The following is a 19,837-nucleotide window of genomic DNA, read 5'->3' as shown; positions in this document are numbered from 1 at the left end:
CTCTGCCTCCCAAACTCCCCTTCTCCATCCCTTCCTCCCTACCTCATGTCTCTCTCTCTCTCTCTCTCTCTCTCTCTGTCTCTCTCTCTCTCTGACTCTCACTCTTTCTCTCTCTCTCTCTCTCTCATGAATGTCACCTCTACTGATGGTGGCTGCTGGAATTCACGCACACATACTCTCACAACCACTCGCTGACTTTGGATGGGAGGAGGAGGAGGAGGAGGAGGAAGAAGAGGAGGAGGGAGAGGAGCAGGAGCAGGAGGAGGGAGGGGGGGTTCGGTGAGGACTGTGGGAAAGGAGCGTGCCACCATCGGAGGCAGAAGAGGAATCTCTGTCTGTCTGTGTCCATGTCTCTGCTCTGCTCCCGAGATCATCATTCCCACAAAGATCGCCTGCGTCCTGCCTGCTGTTCCACCTCTGGATTTAAGTCTGCTGGATTACCGCTCCGACTCTGGGCTCATTATTCCACAGTGCCACATTTAAATGGGAGGCAAAGTTGGACCTCCGTGGACTGCAAAAATGGTGACAAACAGTTTGGTTTTTCTGGCACTTTTAGGAGCTTCTTAGCATTCAAAATGATTTCACTTTTCTTCGACAGAAGTGTTTTTATATGTAAAATAATTTAAGATCTCTCCCTTTGGTATTGTCTATTTCAAGTAGGGTAGTTATTGCACTATAAGCTTTGAACTTGGATACGAAGGCGCATCTGGGTTCGAAAGATGAGTGGGGAAGAGGGGTAGGAAAATGTCTCCAGCTTCAGATTTTTTAAACTTCAGTCTAACCTTGGCTTCTCTGTTATTGCTAAAGCCAAAAATGTGACTGTGGCACTTTTTTGTGCTCTCTTTGTGTCCGATTTTTATTTTTGGTCAGAGGGAAGGTTTTACATCGGACTGCAGGTGAACTTGCATCTCCATCCTCTCTAAGGGAACCCTCCAACTAAACTCTTCCCTGTTAACCCACTTAGAAGCCCAGATCTCCCCTGTGGGGGCTTCTCTAAAACCTCCGTCCTACTCTAGTTTTTCTTGAAGGGAAGCAAAAGCCAAATCAGCCAAAAAAAAGGGGGTACAAGGAAGAAAATAACCCCCCTCCCAAAGGTGAGAGGGGGGGAAGATGGCAGCTCTCGCAAGCTCTCTCATTAGACAGAAACGGGCGGTCAAGGACGACCAAGCCAACCGACCAGTAGCCAACAAGCGCAAGCCCTGTCCTAAGAGCAACAAGTCCCTGTGCCAGAAACAGATCCTGGTCCTGATCTCCAAAGTACGACTATGCGGCGGTCGAAAAGGTCGAAACGAGAAAAGACCGGGTGAGTCACTGCTATCGTTTTCATCTTTCTCTGCTTGTTCCTTTTCTCACTCATATGTTGGGACAATCGGCTGCAAATGAAAGCAAAACAAATGTTTGATGATTTTTATGAAATGACTGAAAATGAATCACCTTGTAAATAAAAAAACAAATACTAATATGTATTAAAGATGAATTAACATTACTTGTTATCATTCCGTCGAGTTTCTAGATTGAATTATTTCATTATGGTATTGACTAAATGTGCCTGTCTTGGGTGCTACAGCTTCATTTCGTCATTTATAAAGCTCTTTGATTCGTTGTATTTAATCTCCTGGAAATTTGTCAACATAATAATATGTAATACCTTTCCATCAGCAAAAGGAAACAGCTACATGTTATTCATATTTATGTTTACTCTAGAGTTACGGTTATAAAGTCATCCATCTATTTGTGTGTTTCTATTTCAGTTCATAAAAGCTAACATAGTGGACATTAACAGTTGTCTTCATAGAAGCACTCTTCTATGATTTCACCTGTTTGATTAACCGACCATAAGTACAGCTGCCCTCAGCTCTGCATAGTAAAATCAGAACAGGTTATTGAATAAATGCAAAACTAAGCTGAATTTGTCCATGTGCCTAATGGAGCTTTTGTGTTCTCAGACTCACAGTTTAATGCAGAAACATGCAGGGACAATACATTGTGAAATAAGCTTACAATGTGAAGCAGTTTTATGCACTCAATGGTTTTTTGCACATCTGCAGATTGTGGAATTTAATGCAGCTGTGCACATTTAATATAAATTTCTGCACAAAAGGGGTCATCTCAGAGGGGAGAATCAGTACCTACCAAACCTGACAAAAGGAAACGCAGACTGACTTACACCACCCTCTGTCATGCTGAGTGTGTCACAGTCTAGATTTGGGTTTCATTACATTAAATGACGAAGAATAAAGTGAGTTATTGTAATTGTTGGGATTGAAAGGAAAACATTGCTGATCAAAGGTTTGATGGAGATTTGATAAAGACAATCAAGGACAAATTAACAACTTGTGTGCTTAACTACAGAATTCCTGTAATTTCCCCAAAAACAACTCAACTCAAGAAGCTGATTCTGGTTCACTGGCCTACAGAGCAGCTTCATTTATGAAAACATTTTGACAACAACACCTGCAACAAAAACAAATCTGAGCTCAAAATTGTCTGGGCTGTGTAACTGTGGCAGGTTCTGTGATGTTCTTCCTCTTTGAAAGCAGAACTTCAACATGAGGCTCTGAATGGAGAAGTGTGTGATGTGTTGCCAACACTTCCTTCTTTCTTCCACAAATATGCAACTGGTCGGTGGAGAAGAAATTGTTGCACAACAAATATTCTAAGTAAACCATCTCCTTTATGTTGTGCCTGCAGGTGTACCCTGTGTTTGACACTTGCTGTATTAAGCACCATCAATAGATTATACAATGCTGCTTTGTTTAACATTGATGGAAGGATCTTCTGTTTAACTTCTTCATATGTCAATCCCTGCGTATTTATCCTATGTTTGTTTGTTTGTTTCCCTAATATTTTACATAAAGACAAGAGTCACTTTTGCTTATCTTTATGGTATTCATGTAACCCTTGGTTAAACTGTTAAGTTCTGTAAATTATTAAATTTCTGACTGAGAAAACGTTTTGTTTTATTCATAAGCACAATTAGTAAGTTTAGTACGCTTAAGTTAAATTATGCATATCACAGGAATGTCTCTCAACAAACACCCATCATAAAGAGGTCACACGCCTTCATGGCTGATTGTAGAAGAAACAGATCTAAAGAGTGCATCTAAGCAGGTTGAACGTGAGAAAGATGAGCGATGAGCACAGCTTTGTGCCTGATGACGACTTTCATTTCATTCTGCACCACTCTGCTCACACATGTCTGCCGGGCTTCAAACAGCATTGTAATTCACAAACTTTGAAGTGCACAGCATGGCCAGAAGGCTGATGTGCTGTAGATAAGGTACTGTACTGTACTTATTGTGAGCACTGCAGAAAGACTCAAATCAAAATCACCTGGATGGAAAACATTTTTTGAATTTGGGGGGGGTGATAGACTTGTAAGGAGTTGTTGATACCAACTCAACAGTTAGAGAAACGTCTGTTCTTAAAGGGGAATAGCAAAGCTGATAGATTCTCTAGTTGTTCATTTCCACTTCAGCCGTACTGAAATCTTCATTTTGGTGTTGCTTTAATAAAACTCAAATTTTCAAATGTAGGCGATGTAACATAACAATGACAACATACTGTGAAGATACAAGATTACTTCTCAGAAATAGAGCAGTCATTCTTTTGGATTTGTTCTGCGTGGCCTGGACAATCCCTGTTTTGATTACAGAGGCTGTAAATGTTTATATAATAACACCAGATGTTGTGATGTTGCACAGACAAAGAGGCTCCAAACTTGCATGCAGGGATAGTTTTGATTTCAAGAGAATATCACCAGTCTTCTTGTTTCTTATGGGAGGCCCATTTTTTGTTCAGGTTGGATACAGCTCACTCATTTTGGGTTATGTTCATTAGTGTATGTGTGTGTTGACCTTCTGTTTCTGCGTAACCTTGAGTACCACTCCCTGTACCTCTTGGTCTATGTTTCTTCATGCCCTCAAAGTTCCCATATGAATCACGTTTTAAGATATTTCTAGCAAAAATTCAAAATCCAGCGTCATTTGATGATGAAGGATAGAAGCAGCCTGGTGCTGACGGAGTCTCTGAAGATCATTATGTCCCACTGAATCTGTTTTGATGAGTGCCAGGGTACCATCAAATTGAGGTTAGCTTACACGAAAGTATAAAAAAAACTCCTCTTCAAAAGACAGCAACTCTCATTACAGAGTTTTGAATTCCCTTAGCACCTGTGGTAAACCAAAATCTTGCTGGTTTCCTTTTTGTTTCTCTGAGCGACACGCTGCAGTAAAAGGACATCAACAAATAGCTCCCTAAGCTACCAACACAGCTTTAGCCTGCAACACAAGCTTAGAGCCAAGGTTCATGGAAAACGTTGGTGCATCCATTTGTAAGCTCACATTGGTTATGTTCTACAATGTACAACCATTCCAACCTGCATACTCCACCCACTGTCATATCTCTAAATAAAGGAATAGAAGCCCAGAGTTAAACTTGAAAGCAGGTGTAAAGTCTACCTTGATAATCCCCTGTGAAGTTCTTAGGGTTCTTAGACTTCATGGCACCATGCATCTCCATCAATCTTCCAGGTAATCCATCCTGTCGTTGTCCAGAATTTTCCCTGAAAAACAAAGCAATAGTTGTATCTACATTTGCCAATATCTGCACTGTTGACAGGCATCTGCACATTGGCAAACAATGTGCCAGGCACCAATGTCAGAAGTCGATGTTTATAACTGCCGTTTGAAAAACTCTGATATGTTTTTGTGGTCAAACGTGACTTTGTGGTTTAATCCATACTACCAATGACACCTCAGGGATTAGAGCAGCCTCTTGTTGTATTAGGATTAATCATCTGGGGATAATGGATGTCTGTGGTCTAGTTGACTAGTTTGGCCAAAAATTGCAACTCTGGTGAGTTTGGTGTGAATTGTGATGGCTTACAAATAAGGAAATTGGTGATAGGTGAGAATTATTTTTAAAAAGAGGCTGTCCACTTTTTCCACCAAGGGAAAGCTTACTGTGTGGCAACCACTTGGGCCAAGAAATGGAGTCATCATGGAGGTTTGCAAAACCTTGGTCCATTGAGAGGCCGTATAAGGCTGATAATTAAACAAACATGAAAAATTAAATGGTTTTCAAAAAAAGCAACCTGAGCACAGATTTAGCCTAATGGTTAAGTTGCACTCCCATATAGCGGGTGGCCTGGGTTTGATTCCAGCCTGCGGACCCTTTCCCGCATGTCATTCCCCCACTCTCTCCCGATTGCCTTCCCTGTCCACTGTCCTCTTGTTTGTCTATAAAGGTGTAAAAGCAATAAATTATGAATTACCCTTTAAATTATATTAAAGCTTAAAGTATTGGGGTGTAAATTAGTGGCCGAGAGCTTTTCAACTACTGGTGCTGATAATTAGAGTGCAGGTTGGCAAACGGCCAATATAAAATGCTAATATAATGTTGTCGTTGTTTTTTTCATTTACTAGAAAACAAAAATAAAAAAAAACATAATTTAATCCATGCACATTACAATCTAATGTAATGAGATAGAAAATTGCATTGGGCAATCCTCTAGATATTATGTCAGAAGCAGTAGTAAACTTGATTATCCCATACATCTAACATAGCTTACATTAATGATATCGTGTCAAACCTAAAACAGCCAGTAGCTTTTTTAGATTTGACACACTGTCATTAGGAATGGGAAAAAAAACAAAAACGTTATCATTTCGAAAATACTACACTGACTGAGGAAATGTATGGCTGATTGTAGAATGCAAAACAAACATAAGGGGAGTGCTAACACTGCTCGACAGCAGCCACACTGGCAAGGCTGCCTGCAGTGTCTGCAGACATTACTTGTCTATTTTTTTAAATCAGTCTTATGAGCACAGGTATCGGCCGATGCAAGTTATTTCAAAATGCCATTAATTGGCCGACCGATTAATCGGTCTATCTCTAGTGTGAATGCTTCTAGCGATAGTTGTGTGCTGCTAGTGTCATCTCTGTGAATACGGTCAAACATTTAACCTCTCAACCATTTTTGTGGTGTTTGGTCTCATATCTGTAAGTATTGTGATTGGCTGTGTGGTTTAGGAGAAGCATAGTACAGACCATCCCGTGAGTTGGTCTGTACTTGCTTTGCACTTCTGAGCAGTCAGCTTCAGTCAGCTTACACAACAAATAATATCTCGTTTCTAGAAAACCCCTTTATTATCTCTATAATCAGCTACTAGAGTAACAAGCCTTTGGCACAGACTAACACTTTGATAACTTATCGTCTGCCAACCTTTAGCTCCTCTCCAGCTCAGTCCTCTCACTTGACGCTTGTAACTCTGGAACTTGAGGCTTCAAAACCAGTAGCAAACAACAACAAACCAATTAGTTATGTCATCATGGCTGCAGTCAATTATTTAATACAGAGGACTACAATTTAGTCCCTTCAATGTTGCCACCTACATGAGAAGAAAGCAGTATAGACCAGCTCTAGTTGAAACACAAGTATTCAATATTACTGTTCTTGTGTGGTTTTAAATTGAGAGGGAAGAAGAATCTGCTTCACTGAAGCTACTGACCTTTCTTCAGTTCCATATCAAAAAGGGGATTGTGGCCAGACATAGACTTTCTTTATACTTAACTTTTCCAAGTCTGTGGGCTTTAGAAAGGCTTATTAAGATAAGAGATTAAGCTTCCACATTTATGCAACACAAGTGCAAATCTACAAGTGCTCATAATAGTTTGTGGTTTGAAAAAAGTTAATACCTTGACACCAAGAAATATTTAGACATTTTCTTCATGGAGCACAGCCATCCTGGAATTCTTTGGATTTTCAACAAGCTGTGTTATTTTCATAGAAGAGGTTTTTTTTTTCTGAGCTGTCATATTAGCATCACAACAGCACACATCAGCTATATTTACTACTGCCATAAAAAAACTGGATACTGTGATGATAGGGATGGACATAAACCCTGCTTCTCCATATACATGTGGTTGACACAAAGCTCAAACCGGATGAGATCCGTGACGAATCACAGCCTGGTTTTACCTGCCTCTCTCCTCCTCCTCCTCATCATCATCATCCTCTTCAAGGTGTCCTGCACAGTCCCTCACTCTGCAACACACCCCTTCAAATGCCGTCTTTTAAAATCAATTCTGCTCATTAATGTATGGTGATTAATCAATAATCACCCTCTTAGATGGTTCAAGGTGGAATCTGACTAGAATGGGGAGGGGGATATTGAGCTGCTGGCCTCTGTGCGTCACCTTTGGTACACGTCTCTAAGTTATTTCTAATGGGCTAATAATCTTTGAATACAATGTGTGTAAAATAAAGAAAATGCAAGAAACAGGGCTGACTTAAGATAACTTTCTTCATCCTAGTGCCAATTATCTTCAAGATTTACAGATAAATAGATTATTTTCATGATTTATTGTTACACTGCTTAATCATTTAATCTATAAAGAGTCAAACATTTTGAAATTGCTCTACACAATTTCCCGGACTTTGATCAACAGCTGGAGAAAAAATAGCAAATCGTTGAAGTCACCAGATTTTATATTATAGTCTAGAAAAATGACACAGCAATTGATTAATGAAATACTTTTAAGATTGACCTTGGTTTGATTGATTCATCTATTAGTCAATGCATTTTTAAACACAAATTAGACAGGAACTGTTATGAGGAATGACCACGTTCAATTTTTTTTGGTGAAGAGAGGCACTCCTAGCTAAAAGGTTATAAACAAATGCACACAAATATAGTGCAGACACAGACATCCTGCTGCATTGAGTGGGCTGTTTGGCATGGAAGTGCACTGTAGTATGTTGTAGGAGTAAGCATCCGAGGGGCCAGACGACAGTTGAAACACAAATGTAGGCCCCGACCAGCAAGCAGCAGTCCAGGATTTGCAAGGAGAGATCCAGCAGAGGATAGCATTAAGCTGACCCCAAGAGATCAGGGCTGCAAACTCGCTTACTCAACAACACCTGATCAGACGTTGCAGTGTTAGGTAGCTTCTCATCAGAACTTTACTGACTGTGACAGGGGTCAGAGAGAGAGAGAGCGAGAGAGAGAGAGAGAGAGAGAGAGAGAGAGAGAGAGAGAGAGAGAGAGAGAGAGAGAGAGAGAGAGAGAGAGAGAGACAGAGAGAGAGGGGGGGGGGGGGGGGGGGGGGGGAGTGGAAGAGAGGGAGGGCGAGTCTGCAGAGGTAAACACAGGTTTAGAGAGAAAAGTAGACGTCAGAGAAAATTGTTTCAAAAGGTGGAGGTGGATGGCAGAGATGGGGGTGGACACAGATAAAGAGGTAATCAAAAATACAGGAAGAGAAGTAGGCAGAGATAGCAGCAGAGATTAAAGGGATGGTGGGTGGGACTAGAAAGAGTTGTGAATCAGGCTGTCATAGAGGCAGCATGTGGAGAAGAACATGAGACGGGACGCCGTGGGGCTGGATATTAACTGTCAATGCAAAACAGCTTCCTACAGACATAAAGTTCTCCAAAGGTTTAATAATCTCTGTAGAAAGTAGGTTGTTTTTAATTGAGCTCTGAGCATTTTCCGGCTTTTTAATGAATGTTGCAGGTGTTTTAGTTAAAGCTCCGTTGGAGGGTACTGCTCGAATTGAACTCACTTTCTCTGACATGCTATTATTCATAAAGCCAGATTCCTCGAAAGTATCTGTTATGAGCAGAGGCAGTGCTTTGTTCACGTACTACACACATGTCATGAAGATGTGATCAAGGGGCGTCAAGGACTTCTACAGATCTAAGTCTTAAGACTTAAAAGTGTGATTTGGTTAAAGGCTTTCAAAACATTATTTCTCCATCGGCCTCTTAGTGAGCAAATAGCTTCTCCATTCATTCTGCCAAAGCTGAAACAGTTGTAGTTCTTTGACATAAGAGATTTCTTAATTTATGTTTTTGTTTAAGCACTACTGAATAGTAGGGCTGGGTGATAATTCCCCCAACCACTGGAAAAGGGAGGGGCGCTAATGAGTCTTAAATGCTAGTTGTCGTCCAACATTAGACAGAAGAAGAGGATTGCATTTCATAGCCAATCATGTCGCAGAGTGAGAGGTAGGCGGGGCTTAAAGATGCTAGGGAGCACTTAATCCAGATACCAGTTTACAAACTGTCTGGTTTTGTCAACTTTCACACAGGAGCAATAATCTGGCCTAAAAACTAAATAAAATAAAGATTTGATATCTAACATGATAATTATCGATATCGACTGATGTGAAATATTTTATCCTGATAACATCATTTTCAATATCGCCCAGCTCTACTGACTAGTTTTAGGTGGAAGGAGCTCATATGTAAGAAGGTGATTTCATAAACTTACATTTAAAATTAGCCAATATGTAAAATCTAATGTTGTCTTTAAGTTGGTTCCCAATCTAAGCTATCATCTGATGGCCATAGCCAATATTTGGGGGCTCGTGGTATAGCCAAAGACTTGTTTTTCTGTGCATTGCTACTGTTTACAATCTGTCTAGCCAGAATGTAGCTGGAGTTGAGCCACAACATTCAAGAGTTGATTCTTGCATGCAAATATCTGTTTATAGAGAAATTAGAGCTAAGTCGTCCTAAGAGTTAAGAGACCTAAGAGCCCTCTAAGACCTAAGAATTCCCCCGTTGTGTTATGAACTCAAGCTGTTTTCCTGCTTACATCCAAAGCCCTCAGAGACACGAGTAGACAATACTGCTTGGACTACAAACAAAAGCAAACCAACTCCAAATATCAAAATCCAGTCCTGCAACTACAGATTTAACATTTTTCTGCATGATCTGTAGATAAAGATTAGGCTGATTCCAAATCACTGAGTTTTTCAGGCATTCCATACTTTAAGATTTTAAAACAAGTCTTCTGGGGTCTATGGGCAACAAAGGTTTAGGTTAGATATGTTTTGTTTAGTTTACATGTCTTACCTTCTCATTCAAATAATTGTTAACCTTCTGGATATCAAACCAAGATCCTCACCTTTTCACAACATCAAACACATGCTTTAAATACCAAAACATAACACAAAATTGAAGATATGCTGTCATTTATCACTTTGCAAATATGAACTGTATTGGGATATTTCAACTAAGTTATGTTTTAAAGCTCACGGCCCAGTTCCAAAAAGCAGAAAAGGAGGAAGCATGTTCCCCTCTGTGTTTATTAGCAAAATCAACCACGACACAAGAGAAGAACTCCATGTTTCCTGCATATATTCAGCACATGCATGGAATCACTCATGTACTGTATGCACGCAGAATGGAAGGAGAAGTGTAGAGAGCAGAGGGTGGAAAAGAGCATGATAAGGAAGGAAGAGAGAGAGTCCAGGGAGTCCTGCAAATATAAACTGAGGAAATCCCTTGTCGTTCGGTTCAGTCACAGAAGCAGAAGAAATGCCCTTGGTTCCTTGGTCACGTTTTCTCACGTTGTCCATTAAAAATGTATTCAGGTAATGTTGCAAAACATTCAATACCCTGATTCCACTAGTATCAAATATATATGCCTCTTAGATTTGAGCAGTAATTACCAGTGTACAAACAATTTAAAATAATCATTAATAAGCTTTACAACTATCACAGCTATTCAACTGTGAGTTGTATAATTGTGCTTTTTGGTATTGCTTTATATATAAACTGTACACACACAGTACAGTAGGTTGCAAGACAGTTACACATTAATTTATTTATCCTTTCTTTGTATTTGTTAATTTTTATCAATTTGTTTACTATTTTGTTACAGCCACCTGTCAATAACACAAGAGGTTTACCTGAAATCAATCAAGTCTTTACCAGTCAAGTGGCATACTCCAAAGCATTAAAGCACTGACTCATTTACTGTATAAAAACATTAACATAGTCTCAGGCAGTAGGTAAAAAAAGAAGAGAAAAGTAAAAGCGGAACAAGCGCTGTGCATTGTGGGAAACAGTATGCGAGGCAGACCGGTCTGATGCATACTGTGAAATCAGTAGACATCCGGGGAGTTTTAGCATGCAGATTTTGCTCTTGTTCACATACTACATACTACATACTGAATTTTGGCCAAATCAGTACGTACTGCTAGTATAGTAGGCGGTTTCAAAAACAGCCACAGAGTCGTTCTGAAGCCCAATGATGGTGGTCGCCATTTTGGAAAATGCTGTTTTAACCTAACCTTCTATCAATGTAGACACAGGCAAAGAGGTGGTACTGAGATAGACTATCGAACAGCTACATCAGGCACATCTGCCTGTCAACTCATCATTTCCCCCATTACACAAATGCATGCATAGCTCTTAGCCTTCATAATATGAAAATGGATACCTTTTTCAAAAAAAAAAAAAAAACATGCAGTGTGTACGCAATTAGCTATTCAGACCAAAACCTTTTTGAACCAGGCAGTAAACATGTTTTATTTCACTGTAAAATTGGTCATTTTATCATGTGAATTCCTTGGCTTTTGGAGCCAGCCTCAAGTACACACTCAATAAACTGCAGATTTTTGCACTTCTGCATTGGCTTCATTTGTATACACCATCATTTCTACACAATTTTCATGGCTCTACTAATAATTTGTTTTTATAAAATAAGACGATGAGTATGTCCATCTATTGAAGAGGTATGTTGAGTCAAAGTCATACGTTGCACCCCAACAGAACAAAAACCTACTTTCGAAAGGCATGAAAATCAAACCATACTATGTTCATGTTGCCCTATAAATAAGAACCATATGTTTCACTTTAATTCTATACTACTAGAAATAGAACATCACCAGACTTGTGGCTGAAACAAATAGCGTGAGCAGTTTGTGCTTAAAAATTATCAAACTGTGTTGAGAAAGCAGATAATCTTTGAAAAATAACAAGACTGTCTCAACAGTCTCAACCACACATGAAAACCTCCGTACAGATTTTATTCACCAATCGTAGTGAGTAAAAGTAAACTAAAACTAGACACTTAGCACTTGCTTACTTCTTTGGGCGCCATCTTCAGGGTAAAGTACAGTAACACAATAAAATACCTCTCTGCATGTAATACTGGTGTATTGGTAAACCTGGGCTGTTCACTTTTTAGATTACCAAAAAAGTGTTAAAGGTGCATTTAATACACCCTATTTTGGAAATATTTTATATTAATTTTTTTAATTGAATCCTTAACAATGTTTTTTTTTTATTATTAATGTAAATAAATGCTACTTTTATACTAAAAATGTCACCTGGGAGTGTTTATGACAGCTTTACAGTTTTGATAAAGGTTTTAATGCTTGATTCTTTTCTTCTTTAATGAGGGCAGTGCCCCATTTTTTTTAATTGCTGTGTTTCATTTAGAGTTGTTGATGCCACCAAAGGTTCTTGTTAACAATTAACACTTGACATTTGATTCAAAATCTAAAATAGGAGTCATGTTGAAAAAACAGAAAAGTACTGAAACTGTATTTTTTTTCATTGTACGAGAACTGAAACTGGGTTATCATTAAAGCACACATGTTGAAAACATTCCAAAGAAAACCCAGCCCCAATCAAGATTTAAGAGATTTCCAAACAACAGCTTTCTACTTGTCTGCATCTGGACAAGACAAACACAAGATTAGTGGTTGAATTAGAGGTCATCTAAATTGTGGGGATTTTTAGCTTTGAGCTCTTGTTTCATCAGAGGGGACTTAAATATCTGGTACCAAATGGTGTCGAGTTGCAAGGATGGGAATGCAGCTGTTCATGGACAGAAGTAGGTGATCTTGCTCATCCTTTAAACTCTGTACAACATGTCCTCATCAGATTCAACAACAACAACAAAAACAAGTTTGGAAATGAACTGAAACCAAGTAGCAGATTAAGGGATTTATTTATGTGCATATCTATTTTAAAGGTATATCTACCTTAATATTTCTAGGTTGAAGTCAAACACATTGAGCCGTAGAGATTTTGTTAAAAATGGCCTTAAGTCTCGTTCAAAGTGGGGCGGGGGAGGGATGTGTGCACAGGGAAGTCTCTTTTGTTTGCTGCCGTCCTGAAGATGCCACCTTAACCTCCCACACAAACCTGCTAAATTGAATCTGTGGGTGTTTTGATTAAAGCTGACAAGGACAGATTGAATTTAGCTCTAACAAGAGAAAGACAGTGAGGATGGAGGACACCTATAGAGGTAATGATGAGAAGACAGGGAGGAGAGAGGGAGAGGAAGAAGGATTTGAATGGGAGAACTACTGCAAGGGGAAGAGAAGGGAGTCTGAAATACTAAAAATATATAATCTGTGTACAATGTATGAACAGTTCAAACTGACCAGTGTGAACTATTAATGCATTATGTACAAAGCTGTTTGTGTACCTCATGTATCATTTATTTCTTTGATCATCAATCAGTTGATCAGTTTCTCTTTAGCAGAAGATAACTGGGTGTAACAAACGACTTCTAACAAATTCATACTTTTCTAATGTATTCCTCAGTAATAAGCACAATGTTTTATCACATATACCACTTGGGAGTTTAACAATCCATAACCTGAAGCTCCCCTCTCCCTCCATTTGTAAGAACCTATAATATGATATATCGTGCTTATTTCCCACTAGTGTTAAAGAGAAGAAAGACATGAGCATATGTCATTCAAAAGGAAAAATCATATAACACTGAGACTACAATTATATCTGCCGTCTGGGTGTCAAGTTTAGACAGTGCAGTTTAAATGTGAGACATTGGCGTGAATGAATATTGTATTTTCAGTCCATATGTGATGATTTTGAGACTTCAGGATGGTTTGTAGAAGAGCTCAATCCGCAGTAATGGGGTTGATAAAATGGAGCAAGAGAAGCAAAAGACTAGACCAGTGTCCAATCCCCAGTACATGCTGCATCCATCACTCAAGTGCCATGAAGGATGCAGCTGCAAGGCATGCACTTTCTCTGCTCAAGGATTGTCAGTTTTAGTCATTTGACTATCAGAGTACTCAAACTAAATTAGTATTAGAGCAATTGCATATCTGCAAAAAGGGGCTGTAGATTTGAATACACTGTATTACTCAAAACGTCTTGGACATTAGCACTTATTTCCAATCATCAGTTTTGTACCTGCTGGTTGCCGGTTTGCACATTATGTTGGATTGAGTACTGTCTGACCAATAACACTGTGAGTTATCAATGGCTGTATAGATCATTTTTTACATTGGGAAAGTGACCGGTATGTGTTTTGCTTATAAAAATGTCAATTTTTAAAACTGGAGAGGCTAAATTGATGTTTTTTTGATTGATGTATTGTACACACAGAAAGTGAAAATACAATCTACATTGAAAGAAATTTGATTTCATAACTGTCATTAGGGGTGGGAATCGAAAACCGGATCCGACTTAGAACCGGTTCGAAATGATCAATTCCATCGGAACTGTACACCTCAAATGTTATCGATTATTCTTTACGATTCATTTCCCAGCACGACGTCACGTCACGGTACGTTGCATTACGTCACACACTCTGTGACGCAGAACTCCTTCAACCACGAGGAAACATCTCCAAATTCAAAGTCTTTTCCTCCAGGCTCCAGGGCACACGTCCCGACTCACGCAGCCGAAAATGAGGTACCGAGAGCGGGTGAAATACCTCCGCAATGACCCCCGGAGGAAAAGCGTTTTTCCTCTCCAAATTCAAAGTCTTTCATCCAGGCTCAAGCGGCCACATCTGGACTCACGCAGCCGAGAATGAGGTCAACCTATTGTTCAGTATGTTCAAGTTGGATATGTTTATGTTCAGTCTTGTGCAGACATAATTTTGGAAAAATAAAATGGTTCCTTTTGGTGTGGAAGACTGTGTTGAACTACTTTTTTCCCCTCAAATAAATACTCAGGAATGGTTAGGAGAATTGATAAGATATTGGATTGATAAGCAGAATCGTCAATGGCATTGACATTGATAAAATCTTATCAATTCTCACCCCTAACTGTCATAGTTAAAACCTTCAAAAAATATACAATACATACCCAGCTGTTTGATTCAGGCATGAAACACTAAATAAGACTAATCACATTGAGAGCAGTTCTGTGGGACGCAGAGCAATCAATGCTGAGCACTTATTTCTTTGTGGGAAAGCAAAAATGTAGCATTTGGTTGTGCTGCCTCCCTTAGCGTGAACAGTGTGAAATAGAATTAGAACACTGACTTAAAAGGGGAGTTTGTATATGAACATTTGGCACAATTATGGTTAATGGTTTCCTTTCAAAAGCTCTGGGAGAACAGTTAAAAGACAAAACCAGAAGAAGTGAAATTGGTTGCAACAGGAGTTAACTTCAGTTTTCCAGATTTTGAATTTAAAAGGGCCTGACACTTTTTCTTCATTTTTTCCAAGCCTGTCTGATGAAACTTCTAGTTTGTGCATTGCCGCTCTGCATGTTTACTGTCTGCATACATGCAGAGTAAATTCATCCTCCAAAACAAGTGTATGTTGTTACTTCTTTGTGAGTTTATTTGTGCATTTCTTAGCAGCTGAATGTTGAATCTATGTCAGCTGAAATCAAACAATCATCCATGGATTTCCCTCCTATGCAAAGCAGCTCTCACGCATCTCTAAACATGGTTTGTGTCTTCTTCTCCTGTGTTTGAAAAGTGCGCTGTGTGAAGACTAAATCAGAGCAAATCAATGAAAGTTCAAATTCTGAATCCTTTGTTGTCCATCACTGTGCTGTTTAGCTTGGTTGTTTGTTTACTTGTGTGATCATCACAGGATCTGACAGAGGTCTGGACCCCTGTGGGAGTAGAAGAATGTTTGTGTCTGTTTGTTCTGCATATATTAAAGGGCCTATTTGTGTCCTTGCTGGAGGCTCCATGGGAAAAAAGGAGAGGTGAGGTGTGTTGGTTGGGTGTTGGGCTCAGTGGTCTTGCTCGTGCTTCCATGTTTTCTTTTACTTTACATAGCACAGGTATTAAACCAGATAAGTAAATTTGGTTCCATCATGTGGAAGCTTTGAGGTCGCAGTATGCAGCCAGTGAATCCCCTGTGCTGTCACTGATACGTTCCTGTCATAATGCTAATGAAGCACATATGTGAATATTGAATGTGTGTCAGGGAAGCAGCGTGAGTCCTATTTGCTTCTGCCCGTGTTTGACATGCTCTTGTCAGCACCATTAATAAGCTGCAATAACTCTGTCTCACTTACGTGAACTGCTGCCACTGTCACGTGAAATGATTTATGAAGCCTTGAATTTGAATTAAGAGGTCATTGTTGGGACTAGAAGGTGACGGGAAACACCTCATTCATTTCTATTTCTTCTTTAACCTCACCCCCTTTCTGCTTTATCCCTCTTCTTCCTCCTCTACAACCTCTTTTTTCAACCTGTCTCCCCGTATCTCTTCGTCCACCCTCTCACACATGTCACATTCTGTATCTTTGTATCGCTCTTCCACTCCATCACTGCCCTTTTCTCTCGCTCTTGTCATCCTTCCCTCTTTTTCTTTCCAGACATACCTCAGTTGTATTGTTAACTAGCTTTCACGTCTTCATTCCTCCCTTGCTCCTCTCCATCTCTCCCCCTCTATCTTCCCACAAGGTTGATAATTACTAGCAGCACTGTAGAGCTCATGGCCCAGTTTAGAAGAGGAAGAAAAAAAAGGAGGAACTATGTTCTCCTTTTATTGGAAGCGGAATCAAACAGGACACTAGAGACATACTCCCCATTTCTGGCATATATGCAGCTCACATGCTTGTATGTGCTTGCTTGCATGCACGCAATCACTCATGTACTGTACTGTATGCATGCATGCATACACAAAGAGTGCAAGGGAGAAGTGCATATATAAAGAGAGAGCAGCTGAAAGTGAAGAAGCACATTATGAGGTGGAAGAGGAGAGTTATGGAGTCCTGCAAATACAAGCTGAGGAAAACCCCTGTTGTTTGGTTCGGTCAGAGCAGAAGAAGAAGAAAATGCCCTTGGCTGCTCGGTCACGCAGGCCCCCTGTAATTACCTCCAACCTTATCAAGAGGAGCATGGCTACAGGGAGATCAGCCAGCGACATACTGGGCTCAAATCAAGCCCTGATAAATACATTAGTGTAATGATAACCAACACCGAGCCATACACTACCCTGATTAGCGATAAACCTCAGCCACTGCTTATTCTGCAGAGCAATTACATTGCAGAGAAGGGTTTAAGTGTCCTTGATGGCAGCTGTGATGCATGAAGTGATTACCTTGGGTTCTTATGTGCATTGACCTCATTTATACAGACACACACATAATTGCGGTGTGAATGGCTGTGCTGTAACACGTGGCTCCAGTCTCCCCCAGGTGATTTTCAAAATGATTATCAGTGCTGAATGTAAATTGATGAGGGGCATCCCTGTGTAGACGGCGCAGCGGCAACTGCTGGGATTAGAGGCAAACCCAATTTAATAAACAAAATGCTCTTATGGCTCTAATCTGCCCTGCTTTAAGAAAACTTATACCACTTACTTAATAATCTGTTTACCCTGAAAATTGCAGAATTAAATATTTCTCTGAAAAAACTGCATCTTGGGAAAGTGCCTGCATCAGCCGGGGAAATCCATCATAAGTGCACTCTGAGATGTACTTCTTGTTACTTAAACAGTCACACTAAATTAAGGTTAGGGAATACAAACACCTCAGTCGAGGGCTGCAATAACAAGCAAGTCAACAATGATGACAAACTGTAGACATTATGGATAGAGAAAACAGAGCCATGCTGTCAAATTGCAACAACTGATAAGTCTTGAGTTTTTTTGCTTGCACATGAAGTACATGCCCACTTCCAGCCGCAAATCTTTGTTTAAACTGCCAGTGAAGAACATGAATGTTGTCTGAAAAGAGAGAGAGAAAAACAATGGAACAAAAGAGCATAAAAGCATGGCAAACATTTACTTCTCTTATTCTCCAAAGATGATGAAATGTTTGACGAAAAAGGCAGCAGCTTAACCAGCACTGCTGTCAAGCACTGGAAAAATTACTTTGCTGTGATGTTAAACATAAAGTGATTTAGTGGTTTTTATCATTGCATCTGTGCAGACTCTGTTGATAATTTGGCTTCCATTATAAAGTTTGTGAATGCTGGAGAAATCCTGACCCAAAACAAGACAAACTTCTAAAAAAAAAACAAGCTAACAAAGTGGAAAGCTCGGATTCCGACTCCTCCTGGTACTGTTTTTGCCGACGACCATTTGTTTTGAACGACAACTGTTTCTATGCTTGTTTTGCTTTAAAGAGGAGGTGACTTATTTGGACAAGTTGGTTCACAGTCAAGACCTTGTAAATGTTAAAAACTGAATGACTCCTAATGTGGGGGGTGGGAATTGATAAGATTTTATCAATGTCAATGCCATTGTCGATTCTGCTTATAAATCCAATGCCTTATCAGTTCTCCTAACGATTTCTGAGAATTTTTTTGAGGTGGAAAAAAGTAGTTCTACAGTCTTCTGCACCAAAAGGAACCATTTTATTTTTTCCAAAATTATGTCTGCACAAGACTGAACATGAACATATTCAAATTGAACATACTGAACAATAGGTTAACCTCATTCTCGGCCGCGGGAGTCCCGACGTGGCCGCTCGAGCCTGCATGAAAATAATTGGAATTTGGAGAGGAAAAACGCATTTTCCTCCGGGGGGTCATCGCGGAGGTATTTTACCCGCTCTCGGTGCCTCATTTTCGGCTGCGTGAGTCCGGACGTAGCCCCTGGAGCCTGGAGGAAAATACTTTTTCCTCTCCATGTTTCCTCATGGTTGAAGGAGTTCTGCGTCGCAGAGTGTGTGACATAATGCAACGTACCACAACATGATGTGACTTCATGCTTGGAAATGGAGCGTTAAGAAGAATCGATAAAATTTGAGGTGTACAATTCCGATGGAATTGATCAATTGGAACCGGTTCTAAGTCAGATCCGGTTTTCGATTCCCACCCCTACTCCTAATCCATAGTATATAGGCTGAGATATTATATTTCAATACATACATTTTCAAACGAGATGTAGGGTTAGACAGTACGGTTTATTTCACTATTGTTGAGTTAAAATAACTCTTCTGAAGAGCTGCCAGAAGGCTTATTTCTCTTTTCACCGTCTGTTCCTCTTAACCCTGCCCACCGCTCTTGTTCCAAACCAACCACCTCTTCCTTCACTCACTCACAACAAGAAGTCGGAGTCAGATAAGGATGGAAACAACAGAGCTAGTCGGTGAAAAGAAAACTACTGGCTCGATTATCTGGAGAAAGTGAGGGTATAAAATTCTAGATGAGTGGTAGGAAACGCGTTCTGTAGAGAATGCTGAAAACAGGTTGCAATAAAAAGTTCAAGCAGGACAAATCTCTTCGACTATTAACAAGAGCGCCACAAAGTGCAATACAAAAAGTGAGTAAAACTATGTGCAACCAATGCTTCGAGCTGCCTTGACCCATTCTGTACCAAATGAAAAAAGAATAATAAATGGGGCAATTTACCAAGGTAGTGGCCTGCCATATTCCTAAAGATGCCTTACCTGTTAAACAATGGAACATGACAGCTTTATACAATTTTAACAACCACTTGTCCAGGGTACCTGTTGCCAAATCAAAATTACTTTGCAAGAGAAGCACTGCCAAAAATGTACAGAGGTCAGAGAGAGCCTCGATGCACAGCTCACAAAAGTGTCTCACTTCACTCTGACCACTGATATGTGGTCCAGCAGACCCAAATAGATCCATCATTACTCATAGAAAAAGTCATTGTAATCATATCTTTAACTATATCACCTTAAGAAACATACAGAGCCCACATAAAACTATGACAACAATCTCTTTTGGACATTTGACATGTGTAGTATATACTTTGTCTTTTGGACATTTGACATGTGTAGTCTATACTTTGTCTTTTGAAGTCCCATCTCTTAAGGCTCTCCCTCTACACACTCGCTTTTCCGCTTGTCGACTGCAAGTCATATTTGCGCTCATGTGTGGAG

General features: G+C 39.8%; 2 protein-coding genes across 2 annotated transcripts in view; one reads left to right on the top strand and one right to left on the bottom strand.

The window, feature by feature from the left end:
• Positions 1-19,837, bottom strand: part of nlgn2b (neuroligin 2b) — a 203,547-nt gene that overhangs the window by 137,923 nt on the left and 45,787 nt on the right. Inside the window, exon 3 of the mRNA XM_034684217.1 lies at positions 4,461-4,564. The gene's annotated coding sequence lies outside the window, so the exon portion shown is untranslated. The remainder of the gene's footprint in view (positions 1-4,460; positions 4,565-19,837) is intronic.
• The window catches only part of fgf11b (fibroblast growth factor 11b), a 55,815-nt gene continuing 37,088 nt past the window's right edge, over positions 1,111-19,837 (top strand). Inside the window, exon 1 of the mRNA XM_034684224.1 lies at positions 1,111-1,303. Within this exon, the coding sequence (XP_034540115.1) occupies positions 1,111-1,303 (193 nt within the window). The remainder of the gene's footprint in view (positions 1,304-19,837) is intronic.

Source organism: Notolabrus celidotus, chromosome 5 (genome assembly GCF_009762535.1).
Source record: "Notolabrus celidotus isolate fNotCel1 chromosome 5, fNotCel1.pri, whole genome shotgun sequence".
In the NCBI taxonomy this organism is placed as follows: domain Eukaryota; kingdom Metazoa; phylum Chordata; class Actinopteri; order Labriformes; family Labridae; genus Notolabrus; species Notolabrus celidotus.
Note: the sequence above shows the minus strand (reverse complement) of the source record. Positions and strands in the feature narration are given on the sequence as shown.